The following is a 15,144-nucleotide window of genomic DNA, read 5'->3' on the forward strand; positions in this document are numbered from 1 at the left end:
GCTGGGCCGTGCAGCCAGAAAGTGTTGGAGGGCAAGGAGGGATGGAGTTGGAATGTCCCCATTCTTCCAGGAATTACCACTGATGGGAGGGAACAGGATGGCCCAGCAACTGCCAGCCAGCTGGGCACCGAGCGCAGGAACTGGCTGCAGGGTGCCCACAGGGGTGCTGCCACCCCAGCCAAGGACAGCAACTTCTGCTTCTGCCTCAAAGCAGTCCCGGCAGCAGCATCCTTCAAAAAGGCTGAGCCGGCAGCCCCACGTCAGCAGGCTCCAGACTGCCGCAGAGGCTTCTGCAGCTGAGCTCATTAGTGCCTGCAATCAGTGGGGCATGAAGGGGAGATAATTGCACAGGCAGCACGGCCCTGGCTGCGTGCAGGCTCTATATATAGCACAGTGCGGGTCTGCGCTGCCTGCGGTGCTTTAGTCATGGCCCCGGGGACCAGGCGTGTCAGGGGGTGCAGGCACCGCTGCATGCAGAGCTGGGCCACTGGGCCGTCTGCGGTGCCTGGGGAAAACCACGCCAAGCTGAATTAAATGTTTCACTTACTACATTTTTCTCAGCTGAAAAACTGTAGTGAGTTTCCCAGTGGACTGCCATTATGCACAGAAAAAAATGGAAACACTTTTTTTTGCAAAATGCCTAAGGAAAATGTTTCAGCCCTGGGGTGGCCACATGAATGCAGAACCCCACCTTGCAGCTCCCAGAGCCCCCTCAGAGAGGGAAAGGTGCTCCCAACCCTGTGGAGAGCATCCGCAGGTAGAGGGTGCCCAGCACCGGCCCCAGCTCCAGGGGTGGCTATGGGGCAGGGGGGCACTCAGCCCGACACAGCTCTGGCTCCCAAGGCTGGCAGCCTTGGTGTCACCCTGTGGCAATGCCATCCCAAACCATCACGGTGCTTTCAGGCCAGCCCTCGCACCCAGAGACACCCCAGGGCTGCTCAGCCCCATGGAAAAGCTGTTTGCTCATCATCCTGCCGCTCCCCAGGGCAGGTGACAGGAGCCACCTGGCCTGTCTTTCCAGCATGGCCATTTCCAAACTGCTAGCAAGGTCCTGCCCTGGCACACGAGGTCCCGTGTGTCACCAGTGCCACTGTCGTGCTCCAGCCAGTGAGTACAGGGCTGAGCCCCCCCAGCAGCACCCCAAGCACAGCAAGGGGTCTGCACATGAGGCAGAGCTGGGAGCTGTTTTGGGCAATCGCAGGGGCCTCAGGGACATGCCAGGGTGGTGACAAAGTGCTGAAGCCAACCATAGGACCGTGACACCGCACCAGCAAGCCCTGCCCTCTCTCTGTTTTGCCCGGCAAGCCCAGGAGAACAGCGTGGCACTGGCAGGGCAGGGGCAAGGTGGGTGGCTCCCAGGGCTCATTGCAGCCATTCCCACCCAGCACACACCTAAATCAGAGCGGGCACGGGCCAAGCAAACCTCCCCCAGGAGCCCCCGCAGGGTGCGAGCTCTCTGGGCACAGGTGCAGCTCTGTCTGGCTCAGCTGCTGCAGACCCTCGTCCTTCAGGGTGTATCACCACAGTGCATCACCTGCCCCACTGCAGCCTCCGTCTGATTGCCTTGCCTAGCAAGGCCTGATTGCCTTGGATTTTGGTGAAAATGTTGAGTCTAATACAGCAGGTTATTGCTGCTGTCACTAAACCTTAATCACCTCTTTGCAGTTCCTTCCTTAGGGATGTGAAAATACTTAAAGGAGAGCTTGTATGCTACTTGGAAATGGACCAGAGTTCAGCAAATGGGAGAGGGTCAGGTTAGAGCTGCAGCCCGCATTGCAGCCTGCCATGCCCCTCGCATCGGCTGGAGAGAGGAAGGAGAGCCTCTCCCTCCATAAAGGGAAATGTTTATTCACAGACATGAGGGAAGGATCCCAGGAAACTCCTGCCACGTACTGTGCGGCTGTCAAGCCATAATTAAGTCCTAATCCCTCTCTATTGCACATGTATGTCACACCGATGGACACACAGACACACATATGGGCACAGGCTGGCTTGGTGTAAAAAAAATCAGGGCTGGCAGTGGGTTAACACGTGTGTCAGCTCCTCCTCTGTCAGCGACCTGCACAGGAGCCTGCCTGCACGGCTGGGCCAGCTGACACAGGATTTATTTGAGGGTGTACAGGGCTGCAGCCCGCTCAGTCTCAGCACAGGCATCTCCCACCTCCTTCCAGACCAAGCCTGGCTATGGTGAGGATGATCTTTATTTAAAATCCACTTCATGTGCCAGCCCATTTATTTGTATCACTCCCTTGGGACAGGTGTGGAATTAAGCACAGTGATCATCTATAATACATGGGGCACCACATTCAGCTGCCCAACAGATATACATCAATTACTTTTTAATCACGATAAAAAGAGCACAAGCCTCCCATCGCACAGGACGTCAGTTGTGCCGCAGAAAAACAGCCGAGCGTGTTTTACATCTGCAGTTTTATTGTTGTATGAAAGGTTAAAGGCAAAACTAGAAAAATGAACCTATTGATACACGCTCACTGAACGCTTTTAAGACAAGACAGGGCAGTAAAGCTTTTATTGCTAAGAACCACCAATGGAAGGCTTTAAAGCTCGTCTAGCGTTCAATTTTTGTTTGTAAGTAACCCAATTTACAGCACCTTTTAAGTCTTTAATACCCTCTTGCCTTTCTGGAATGCTTCAAAAGGAAGATGACCTGAGTACAGTGTCTTTTCTCCAGACAGACCAGATGGATACTCTGTGTGAGGTGCAGCAATGGGCCATCAAGGAATGACAAAACAAAACCCAACTGCCCAGCTGAGGCCTCCTGCTGCTCATTAGACAAGACTGCACAGCACCCATGGAGGCAGCACCCTGCAAACCCAGCGGTCGCCTGATGGCCCCTCTGCTGTCCCCCTGTCCTGGTAGCTGGGCCACAGACAGGAACCATGGACGTGCCCCAAGCAGAGCCAGGAGCTGGGCCTGGGCATGGAGACTCTGGATGTCCTGCTCCAACCAGCAGACTGTGGTTCCTGGAGGGTGAGGCTACAGGCAGTGGGGTACTGATGCTTTTGGGATCCCTGGGATGCAGTGGGCTGGCCATCCTTCCTGAGGGACTGCTGGTGCAGCCACCATGGCTCTGCAGGGCTTGCTGCAGTCAGAGCTGCTCCCGGGGGCAGTGGTGGCCCTAGTCGTCAGGGACTGGGGTGTTGCAGTTCCCGTGGTAGATTTTGACCTCACCCTCGCACTGGAAGTACTGATCGAACACGTCGCTGTACCCATGGTCCTTCCACCACGTGCAAAGCTGCCGGTTCCACGTGCAGTCAAGCACATGGAAGAGCTCTGGGTGCTCCATCCCCACCATGGTGAAGAAATCCTGGTCCCCAAGGTGGCCCTTGAAGTGGTACTTCTCTGTCAGCTTCTGCACCATGGCGGGCTCCAGCAGCTGGTTGTAGAGCTTGGACTGCCTCATGGCTTCCAGGTTCAGGAGCAGGACGCCGCTGTTGAAGCCGGGCAGCCCATCAGGAGGGGGCTCCCCCACTTTGGTTTGGGGATTCTCACGGCGGTACTGCCAGAATGTGTGCCTGCAAAGAGAGGAAGAACAGGAACAGGGGACTCAGACAGCACAGCCTGAAGAGCAGCCATCTCAAGTCTGGGCAGGGTCAGATCACACACAGGATCTACCGCCCACCCAAGGGATCTCACAGGGCTTCTGCTGGCTGGAGGTACCCAGCCTCCCAGAGCAGCCCAGTGCTTCATGGGCTGCGGCTCTCTCCATCCTCCCCCACAGGATATTGCCCAGACCTCAAACCACTCTTCTTCCTCTCTCCTAAAGCCCCTTTTGTTTGTACCAGCATTGCTCTGGTGAGCCAAGAGGACAGAGCATCGCATGACTGCTCACACAGCTCTGCAAGGAGATGAAACCACTTCCCCAGCACCCGGGGCGAACACCACAAGTGCCCCCACGGCTGGTACACATCAGGGAGATGTCCTGCAGGGAACAGGATCTCAGCAGCAGAGCTCATAGCATCTTTATTATCATTACTCAATTACAGGGAAGCTTCAGATTAAAGACGGGCCCCAGCTTGAGGCTGTGGAAAAAGAAGGCTTGAAAAAAATCCAAATGGCAAAAATATTTATTCAAAATAGAAATAAAAAAATAAGTCCAGTGGCAACATCTCCTTAATCTCATTAGCTACATATGCACTGCCTTCAGCATTTGCAGCCCTGGGAATGCTCAGCTGTAGCAGCCATTGCAGACACGATCTTCACCAGCTAATTTCTATCTGCCAAGGAGAAGAGAGTGGTGCAAGTCCAGCAACACACAAAACTAACTCCAGAGGGTGAGTCAAATGAGAAAAAATTAGACTACCTAAGCAAGTAGCCCAAAAATGTCTTTGGCTCCTTCCTCAGCCCTGGGGTGTTGCACACACTCCAGTATACACACACCCCACCATAAGCACACGTCACCATAAGCACACCGGCTGCTCCCATGTGCAGGAACTGAATTAATCCTATGCTGTTACTTGGGCAGCTGGGGTTGAATCTGCCCCAGAAAATCACTCTCATTCAGACTGAAGGTCTTCTGCCCCCAAGCAGCATCCTCTGCTGCAAAACCAAGGAGCTGAGAGCTTGCAAAACCAGGGATCTGAGAGGTGGCTGAGCCTGTGGTTTGGAGGAGGGCAGGAGGGACTTGTGGCCCCATTCCACTGTCTGATAGCCCCTTGGGTCCTGAGAGGAGCCAGGACAGCACAGGACTGTGAGGAGCCTTGTCCAGGCAAGAGCTGGGATTCAGCAGCCACCACAGAATTACCCCAGCAGAAACTGTGGATCTACCAATAATGTCACTGTGAGCATCTTTTTTCTCTCCTGATCCAGAGAACCACAACCATCGTGCAGCATCACTTTCTCACAACTTTCCATTTAGATGTTTCAGATTCTCATTTCATTACGGGTCTTTACACCACTCCCTTTCATCTGATTCAGGATGGAAAGGGTTTTTCCAAGTGCTAATTTCCCATGGAAAGAAGGAGGGGTCTGTTTTTGAGCAGCTGTCTCCACGCCTCCTGGGGAAGGGGAGCAGAGGACCTGCTGCCTCATCAGAGCCCCTGGGCAGCAATGCTTGTTTGATCTAAAGGGCAGGGAAGAGATAAAAAAGCTCTGCCCATGCAAAGAGCAGTTATGTCTCGGGGACAGGCGCCAGGCCACTGCAAAAATGACTTGTGGATGCTCATAAGAAAAGGAAGGCAAAGTGCTCTCCATGCAGCATTAGAGGGAAGCTCAACTTGCAAAGACAAGGTCCAGCCTAGCACTGATCAGGTCCAAGGGTCTGAGCGGTGACTGGCTCAAGCCCATCTCTGCATACTCTGCTCTCTCTGCCTCTCCCTAGCAGTGCCAGGAAAGCCACCTCCATGCCCAAAAACCAATGCTGGAAGCTGGCAGGAGAGAGAAGGGGAGTGGTGCCACAGAGGGAGGCACCTTTCCAGCTCTACAGCAGCTGAGCCAACTAGTCCTTTCAAGTTCTTACCTCCAAAAACACGTACTGCCTAAGCTAAGGGATGAGATTACAGCTCCTGCAAGCAGCTAGAACAGGGAAAAGGCGACTGCTGGAGTCCTCAGCATTGCCCTGCTGCAGCAGCCAGGCCATGGTGGCGGACAAGCAGATCTATACCAAATGACTCAATTTTTGAGCAATGATGTTCCCCACTGGATTACTCGGTGATGGCTGATAATAAGAATGGAGCAACGTGCCCTTTTCTACAGGGAGAGGAGACGGACTGACCGGCAGCAATTGATGAGCCCTTCCTCCCAGCGCTGCCGTGACGGGACCATCCTCCCCACAGCGCACGTGGGGAGCGGGAGGACAGGCCGTCCCTGGAGAGCGATGCTGGAGCGAGATCCAGGATGCAACGAGCTGTGGGCGGCTCCACAGCACCGACGGCTCGGGAACCTGCTCACGGCAACGCGTCACAGCGCTGGGCTCAGGCCAACCAAGGGAAAGGTATTTTGGCAGCAGCATCTGTTTTGCCTGGATTTTGCTCAGCTTTTTTCCCTCTTTTGGAGGGTTTTGGCACTGTCCTTCTGCAGAGGCCGGGACAGAGAAGAGTGTGGTTGAAAGGTACCTCCACCCAGCCTGAAGAGGAAAGAGCAGTGGGTATGAGGATCATTTTCTTTGGAGGAGACAGGGCTGGGGAAACACAGCAACCCACCAAAGAGCTGACCCAGCCTACGTCCCGCACTGCTCTGTCCTGTATGACACCTGCCTTGGCACCTGGCTTAAATTTTGGCAAAACAAGGGGGGAAAATCCCAGAGGCTTGACGAGTGCATTGCCAGGATCCAGGGAGCCGCTGGGCTGCTGGGGGTGCAGCCCCTCCAAGACAACCACTCTCCATTAATGAACCAAACCGCTGGTTGGATGCAATGGAGACATCTCTCCACCCCAAGCCCCTGTAGCAGCCGGGATCTCCCTTGCGACAGGCGGCTCAGGCAGCCCCAGTGTGCCCCAGCCTGGGCTCTGGGGTGCCCTGCTCCCCGCTCCCCAGCAGCGAGAGCCGGGGCAGGAAGGCAGCCGGAGATGCCGGCACTGCTGGGAGGCAACGGGGCAGGAAGCTGCTGGCCAGGAGGAGGGGAGGAGAAAGGAAGAGGAGGAATTTTGTGCTTTTGTTAACCACCCTGGCTCCTCTAGCAGGGAGGGAAAAAGTGACCCCAGGCCCCCGACCCCATAGCGGGGTGCAGGGGAGCCGTGTGGGGCCGCTGCCGCGAGCGCCTGCCTGCAGCCTTGACGGGCTTTGCTTTGAGGAGCTGTTTATAAACAGAGCCGGCGTGTGCTAGGAAACATCTGGAGAAGAGCATTTCCAAGCATTCAAAGGCCGGGCCCAGGCAGCCCAGATAAAAAAACCTGCTTCCACCAGGACTTCCCTTGCTGGCCAAGCACAAGGCGCTCAGCTGTGCCTCCCCAGCCTCACACGCCGCAGTCATGAGCTCCGGGTTGCAGAGCTGCCATCTCACCCTTTAAAGTGCATTCCTGGGGACAGCTGCCAGGGGAGAAGGGACTGTTCTACCTATCAACTGTATTTCCAAGTCCTTTTCCTGCACAGCAAGGGGCAAATGCTGGGTGGGGGGAAGACTTTGTCCAAACCCATGAACTTGCACTCATTTATGGGACAACCTCATGGGATGAGCTGGAAACTGCTGGCAAAGCAGCAGGGTGCCCTTGCTGGCAGGAGCGACAGGGTGGAGGTGATAGTGCCAGCTCGGTGACCAACAGCAAGCCCGAAGCACTGGTCCCACAGGCAGCAGACTGGGCTTGAGTGCCTGGACCCACCCGAGGCGTTCAAGGGGCTGCACCTCCACCACCAGCTGCGCAGCCACCGCTGGCCTTGCTGATGGGGTTATGGATCCTCCTCATGCAGATGCATCGCCAGCAATATGTCAGCCTGTGGGATTCCCCTGAGGCGCTGCAGCTGGGGAAATGAGGAGCTGGGTCAAAAAGAAGTGAAGTGAAAGCAGATGCCAGGCCAGCCCCAGGGTGGCTGCAGTCAGAGGATGCTCCTGGAAGGCTGTGGAGTCTCCAAACGCTGCTGTGCACCACGCACATGCACTGCACAAGCGTGGTACCAGGGGAGGAAGGATGCATGACCTTTCCCTCACCAAAGGGGGAAGCAAAGCCAACAGCCACAGGACAAACCCGCATAAATAAAGAGTCTGCAAGATTCTGTATGCAATAAACATCCCTGGACCAGTAAACTCACCGCTTTGCTCCCGTCTCTTGCCAGGACTGGCAGAGTTCGGGCCATTTGCCTGAGAGGGCAGGTCAGGCAGAAACAACAGCCCAGCACCTTGAGGACACACACTGTCACTGAGCCCCATCCAGCCAGGCATGAGCCTCCTGGCACCCAAGGGACACACGGACTGATGGCCGTCCCTGTTTGCCCCACTCTGACAGCAGCTCTGCCAGCCCAAACACCAACTAAAACAACAAGCACACGCTCTTCCTACATCAAAATATGCTTTTCAGTTCCTGAGCCAGAAAGCAGACGGCTGGTGGTGTTATCCCCAGCTGCAGCTGCTGGCAAACGCCGCTGTTCCTGTGTAATAAGCAACGAGGCGCGAGTGTGTCGTGCTCCTCTGCACGGTGCTGCTGCCAGCGCTCCCGGGCAGGCAGGGGGGCGCAGGGGGACGTGTTTGAAATGGAGTGGGAGACAGCAAAGAGAGGGGATAAATAATTCTAAGGGCTTCTGGGGACAACAGATATAGGCTGAAAAGCAACCTGGCTTGCACAGTAGACTGGAGGAGCCCCCAGCAGTGGCTTCTGTCCCTCCCTGAGGAGAGGGCACGGGCAGTGGAGATGGCATGGGGATGACAGAGTCATCCATCTAGGTGATGATGGTTGCTTCTCCTCTAATCCTCAGCAAGAAGTAAGAGCGCAGCCAAGAAACCTCCCAGCACCGTTCTCCTCCTCTTGGCTAAACTCCAGTGTGGCAGCCCCTGACCACCACTCTGACCAAGATTCACGCTCAGAAAAGGCTGTCTCCTTCCTCCAGCCCCCACCACCAAACGGCATTACTGTAGTGAAGACAGACCCTTCCCAGTTTCTGCCACAGCTGGAGTGAGGCAGCTGCCCTGGGGCTGCACCCAGAGCAGGATGTGGCCCAGGCTCCCTGTGCCTGCCCTGGCACTGCCAGACCCCGGCCAGGCGAGCTCAGCCCTGCTGCAGACGGAGACTGCAACAACGCGGCCCTTGTTGCTAATAGCTTCCTTCCCATGTGCAAATGCTAAACCCCTTAAGGAGCTAGGGCGGCAGGTTCAGTACCAGCCTGGCCCAGAGCTCCTTAGCTGAGGCTGAGCAGCTTGTGTAACCCAGGAAATCCCGGCTCTGCGCTTCTCGGGGGCACCGCACACCCAGAGATGTGCAAGGACATAACCGACACAGCCACATGCTCACTCTACAGGGAGATACGCCACCCTGGGGCAAAGCAACCCCAATTCCCAGCCTGGGACAAGGGGCAGCATGCCTCGGTGTGCTCACTGGGACAACCTTACCCTCTTCCGATGGGTTCAGAGCGAGGGCCCAGCTCAGGCAGCACCACCCGCCCTCCCTCGCAAAACGCTGAGAACCGACAGACTGAGCTCTTCAATGAAGACTTCAGTAATTCCTTAATAAACTTCTCACGTAATGCACAAATTATGTCTGTACAGCGCTGGTCTCTACTAGAGCATGGTCTGCATGCCAAACTTTTAAAAGCCCTGTATTTGGAGCAGCAAATTGATTCTCGATGATTACATTTCTGCATGGACTTAGCAGTCCAAAAATGGGAACTCTTAAATAGATGATTAGTAGCAACTTGTGAATACAGCTCGCATGTGAAACCCTTCCCCGGGAGATGGATTTTCAAGGCCAGTCCCCCTCATCATCTAAAATTTTCACACCCTACTCTGGTGCTAAAATCACCCTCCGAGTAGATATGGGACCAGAAATCACCGTGTCTGGGACACACCAGTTTCCCTCCCTCTACAGACCAAACGCCCGTGGCACTGGCTGTGGCACAGAGCAACAGGCTGTGTGTGTCACACCTCCTGGTCATTTGGTGCTGGGGAAGGACGGGGGCACACTAAAACAACATGGGCCTAATTACTGCCAAAATGGCAGATTTCTGTTAACGACTGTGAATGGACTCTGTTCCAGCAGGCTCTCCTGCCTGCCCTGGCCACCCTTGCCCATCAATGGGGCTCTCAGAACAGGGGAGATGCTCTCCCTTCACAGATGCTCCCCTGCTGCTGTGAGGAGGAGAAATATAAGGCCTCCATCCCTCATCCCTGTTCGGGAGTGCCAGCCGTGGGACACTGTGCTGCTATGGGGGATTTCCGGCATGGGGGGAACCGTCACTGTGATTTGGAGAGTGGGAGGGCGTTGTGGGAACCCTCCAGAGGACTGCTGCGAGCTTCCCCGTGTGGCCTCAGCACCTCAGTGCTCCAGAAAGCATCACAGCCGTGCAGCAAAGCCTCTCAATTTCCTGCTGTTTGTCTGTTCCTCCATCAAAGGGCTTCAGCTCTTGGCAGCTACTTCTCCACCAAGTGCTGGTGAGGAAGCCCTTGGCTGGCACCAGCCGCCCTCCAGCTGCCAGAGCAGCCCCATCCACTCCTCCCAGCGCACCTCCAGATGCTCAGCTCCAGCAGACACTTTCTAGAGCAGACTGAAGAGCCAAGCTGGGCTGGTTTGAGACCTCTGCTAGCACTATAGCCCAGACTCTCCTCCCGACCATGCTGCAAAACCTTCACTTGGGTGCAAGGAGTCACGAATAGCTGCACTGCACAGGCCACCTGCAGCCTTGCCATTGCCCATGAACAGCATTTTTCTTAGCAGCCTCAAACTAAGCTGTAACCACCCAAAAAGCATCATTGCCCAGCATGGACCTGGTCTTTCTTCAGTTCATGCTCTCCCATGACAAAAAAGTAAGCACTGAAGATGACAACCATTGTGCAGACACCCAGCTGGATCTCACCACTGCTCATGATGTTCAGCATGCAGGGGCTGATGATCTACCAGCACAGCCCTTACTCAGCAACCCCAAGATGCCACTGGCGTGACACCTACCACTTAGACACTGAAACTGAGATGCTCAGGAGATGAAATAGGGAAGCTCAGGAGTTGAAGACAAGTGCAGGTATGGTAACTGATACATGCTCACCCGACATACCCTGGACTTGTGTGCAAACAAAAAAACCCATAGCAAAGTCACAGCAAGTATCTCAGGCAGCCCTTGCAATCACCCACATGTGCTCTTTGCAGGACATCAAAGTCCTCAGAGGAAAAGCTTGAACCCATGTTTGGAGGGTCCTCACTGCCTTCCTCAAACACACACAAATGTCTTGCTTGATGGAAAATATGTTTCTAATGCCCAAAATCTCAAAAGGGACAGATAATAGTATTAATGTTATTAATAGTATTCATGCTAATCAATGCATAGTTGCAGTTGCCAGATCTTGTCAAATTTATTCATTGTGTTTAAATGACATTTCAGGTTTGCTTACTAATGGGAATAAATGAAATGGGTCCTACATATTAATGATGTGCCCAGATGTAAACAACAAAACCCTTTACCTTCTCAGACATTTTTTAATCAGAAAGTAAAGCTGAATTCCTGAAATCAATTCTGCTGCCAGCTCCTTGCAGGTTCTGCTTGTTCTGTAATTTTGGCTGCTTTTTGCCAGCCATTGCGAAAGAATTCCAAGAACCAGTCCCCCATTCATAAAGCAGCAGCACTTGCCACAAAAAAAGCCAAAGCCTCAAAATGGTTTAAATTCCAAAGTGCGATGGGTCCGGCTCGCAGGACTATGGGCAGGCAGCATTGGCACCACCATACCTGGCGGAGCACAGACACAGCAAATTCTCCTGCCTTTGCCAGCTGAGGGGCTTGGGAAACACAGAGCCCTGCTCCCCCAGGGCAGAAGCAGTTGGAAAAGAGCAAAGTCTCCAAGTCAGGGCAACCTGCCTGCATGAGGAGCTCAGGAAATCAGGCGATTCCAGGCAGGAGGACCTGCCTGCTGGAGATGGTTATCTGCAACTCTGGAAAGCTCCATCCCAGGCAACAGCCCACCTGCACTGTTGTATTCTACAGCCACCACCACTGCCTAAGCTGATACCCAGGGAATACAGCTGCTCCTCCTTGCTTGCAGCTGTCAGCAGTATTTTTTTTCTTTAATCTCAGGAGAAGGTACAGGACGTACCGTCTCAGCCCAGATGTGCCAGCAGCCTGGCCTGGCTGTGGATTCAGCATTAGACTGCTCACAGCCCAGAATAACTCCATTCCTCTTCCAAACATCTGCCTAACTGAGTTAGCAGTGCTGCCGCTGAGCTCCCAGCAAACACGGAGCACTGCAAGTGCCGTGCCTCCGGCTGCAGAAATTGCACAGGCTTGCTTCCACTCCTTAATGGGCTTCTGAGGGTTATTTTACCAGCTCTCAAAACAAACCCAGCACACAGGTCACCTGCATCAGCTCCCACACAATCACAAGCAGGAACAAAGCTCTTCCTTTCCACAAAATAACGTCCTGTTCAGGCTCTCCCTAGGTTTTAGGCAGAAGAAAAGGCGAATGCCCTTGCAGCCACACAACGACTCAAGTGTCGGCGCTTTGTAGTCTGTAGCTGTCCCTTTAATGTAGATATCCTTTCCTGCAGGACAAACTTTATCATTTCCAGCACTGTGGATTCCCAAGACGCCTCCAGCTGTCATTAGCTTCTTGTCCCAGGGGACAGCAGTGAAGATCTCACCCAGCAGCAGGAATGGAGGCAGCAGCCACTCTTCCAGCCCCAGCTGCATTCATCTTTGGACCCGAGAAGATCTGGGACCTCTCCTGAGGTCCAACATCACAGGCAGCTAGAAGGTACCTTGCTCCCAGATGGAGTAATGTCATAAAAGCACCTGCCTGAGGACCTGTGGGTTAAGTTCTTCCCAAAGAGACCTCAAGGCAAGTGTTGCGGGGGCACCACTGATGGCCCCCGGCGGTGCTGGCACTGGTGGGAACCCAGCCTCCACCACAACACTGTAGGGTCAGCACCGGCCCCACACAGGAAGGGAAGAGGCAGGGATGGCTGTGGGGATGGCAGTGGGAGCGTGGTGTGGTGCACTGGTCTGGGGTCAGCCCGAGGCTGCCGAGAGCAGCTGTGCAATCAATATCACTGCTCTGCTTCCTCTTGCACGCCACCAGCGTGACCGGAGGGATCTATAACCAGGAAACTCATTAAAAATAGAGCCTAAGCTCTGTTTTTTGTAACTGGAGAGTTCTCAGGACATTTTTGGGAGTGCCACAGTGTTTCCCCACTCTGTTCATCTCAGCTGTGGGGCGGCTTTGAAACAGGGAGGCTGGGCTGGCCTGGCACAGAGGCCTATGCTGCAGCAGCACCCACACGTGGATGCCCTCACTGTGCTCTGATGGAGACCTCCACCATGTCCCCATGCACCTGAGGTGCCCCAGGCACAGCCCTTGCAGCTCACGCCCGCTCTGGAGGCTGATCTACAGCAGGACATGGTCACCTGGCCATCACTCAGCCCCATCGCAGCAAGGACCACGGCTACACTGCTCCGAGGCCAAGCATGCCCCAGGGAAAGTGACCTTTTGCTTGCCTGCCTGCATCTGCAACTCTTGCCTGTACACTTCTTAGCAGGGCAAGAGCACAGGAGGGCCTGGACTTCTCAGTTTGGCCAGGATCTGGCACAGAAGCCCCAGCACAACATAAATACATAGCCTGGCAGCACACCTGAGGAGCTGAAATGCTGCAGGGGACAACAGGACTTCTAATTAACGTTATCTCTGCAGAAGCACCTCCTTGCATGGAAAGCCTTTCGGACCAGACATGGGCTCCTGCGGCCCCCTCTCTGCACCCAGGAGCCCCTGCCAGACACAGCCCTCTGGGGCACGGCGGGGAGGCGGATCTGGGGGGACATCCACGTACCGCTTCAGCAGGAGCTACTGCTCCTCACAGGCCACTCCAATCCCCCCAAGTGACCCCAAAGGACAGGCCAGCCCCAGGCTGCGCAACAGTTAAACCCCAGCGTTTGCCTCGCAGGAGGGCCAGGAGATCCTGTTGCTTAGAGAAATGCGTTTGTCCAAGACAAACAGTGGCCGGGCATTGTTTCAGCATGACTCAAACGAGTGGAAACGCTCCTGTGCCATCCTGTTTGCTGTCTGGAGGTTTCCCCCTACCTTCAGGATGTGCAAGCAGGCTCCAGGACATTTCCTATTTGCTGTTTTCTCACTCCTCCGTTTCCCGTAAGCGTCTGTGCCCAGCACTGCTGGGTGCACCAGTGCAGCAGCCGGAGCAGCCCCAGTCTGTGCCTGGAAAGAGCAGCCTACAGCTGGACAGCCAGCGGGCTGCTGGTGGGAACAGCACTGCCTCCCAGAAAATGGTGCGTCGCCTACAAAACACACTGGTCTGCAACCGTTTACCTTCTCTGATGGGCCTAAAAGGTAAAAAGGATCCAACAAAGCCAAGTGGGCTGATCTCCATCCATCTTCCCCATTGCTACGGAGATGGGAAGATGGCACCCAGACCTTTCCAAGCCAGAGCAGCTCACCCTGCCCCACAGTGCCTGTCCACAGCTCCGTAACCAAGCTCAGGAAAGCTCTGCTGATTCACCCCAAGCTCTCTGATGTTTTGTCCCACACTTGCTACCCTGCTTTTAAGGCCTTGGTGTTGAATGTGTGCTGGTGCAGCCATGGTTCATACCCACCCACCTCCTAGCAAGGGTGCAGTCATGCTGCTGCAGAGTTCCAGCCACCGTGCACAGCCCCAGACACCGTGTCCTGCTTGGAAAACACGTCCTGGTGTGCTGTGGGAGCAGGCACCAGGACACTGACATCTCCTTCAGCTCCAAATCCAATCACGTCACCTTGCTGCCTATGCTGGGAAGGCTTTGAGTACAAAGCAGCATTGCTGAGATAAATCCCCCTGGGCACAGCTGGTGTGGCAGAGTTACGTGAAGTGCGGAGGAAAAAGCGAGTGGCAATGGAGAGACCCTGCCTTGCCCCCCTAGCCCTCCTTCTCCCCCACAACCACCTTCCCAACTTCCTTCAAGCCTGTGCACGTGGCAAATCACACAGTTGGAGCTGGCACCTCTTATTTCACACCTACAATGTGTTTTTATCTTGCTAAAAGTATAAAAATAGCGAAGATTTTTTTTCTTTTTTTCTCACAAAGACACTCACGCTTTGCCAGCTCGTGTTTTCGTCTGGAAAGCCTTTTAGCAGCGAGGTGGGAGCCCCACGGGGCGGGAGGGCAGGCTGGCGTTTGCACAGCTCGCCCCGCGCTGGGGGTTCTGGCGACAAGAGCGATCGGGAACTTGTTTTCACACGAAGATCAAAACAGCACAAGAAGAAAAGCACAACATAGCCCAAACTGACCCAGAATGTCAAAACTGCAACAACAGAAAGTTCAGTCCAAAAATGCATCCTGTGAGGGCTTTTATTGCTTGGGTTGTTTGTCCCCACCGCGGGTGGCAGGAGGTGGGAGAATATGGCTTTGGTTGGGTCAGATATTCAGCAGTCAGCCCTGTGGTCTCGTGTCTTGTCCCCTGCCGTGCCGGAGACCTCACCCTTCAGCAGAGCACCCCAAAGCTTAACTCGGTCCCCCCAAGGCATGCCTGGTCCCACAAGCCACATCCAGGCAGTGAGTTACCTTCTCTGCTCCCTAA

The 15,144-nt window shown here is 54.7% G+C and overlaps 1 protein-coding gene across 1 annotated transcript in view; it reads right to left on the bottom strand.

Annotated features, from left to right (window-relative positions):
* Positions 1-3,139: 3,139 nt before the first annotated feature.
* XXYLT1 (xyloside xylosyltransferase 1) overlaps positions 3,140-15,144 on the bottom strand; it is a gene marked incomplete at both ends in the record, with an annotated part of 33,664 nt that continues 21,659 nt past the window's right edge. The window contains one exon of the mRNA XM_080349639.1: positions 3,140-3,536. Coding sequence (XP_080205765.1) covers positions 3,140-3,536 — 397 coding nt within the window. The remainder of the gene's footprint in view (positions 3,537-15,144) is intronic.

The sequence above is a fragment of the Nesoenas mayeri genome, assembly GCF_963082525.1.
Source record: "Nesoenas mayeri genome assembly, chromosome: 9".
Lineage (NCBI taxonomy): Eukaryota > Metazoa > Chordata > Aves > Columbiformes > Columbidae > Nesoenas > Nesoenas mayeri.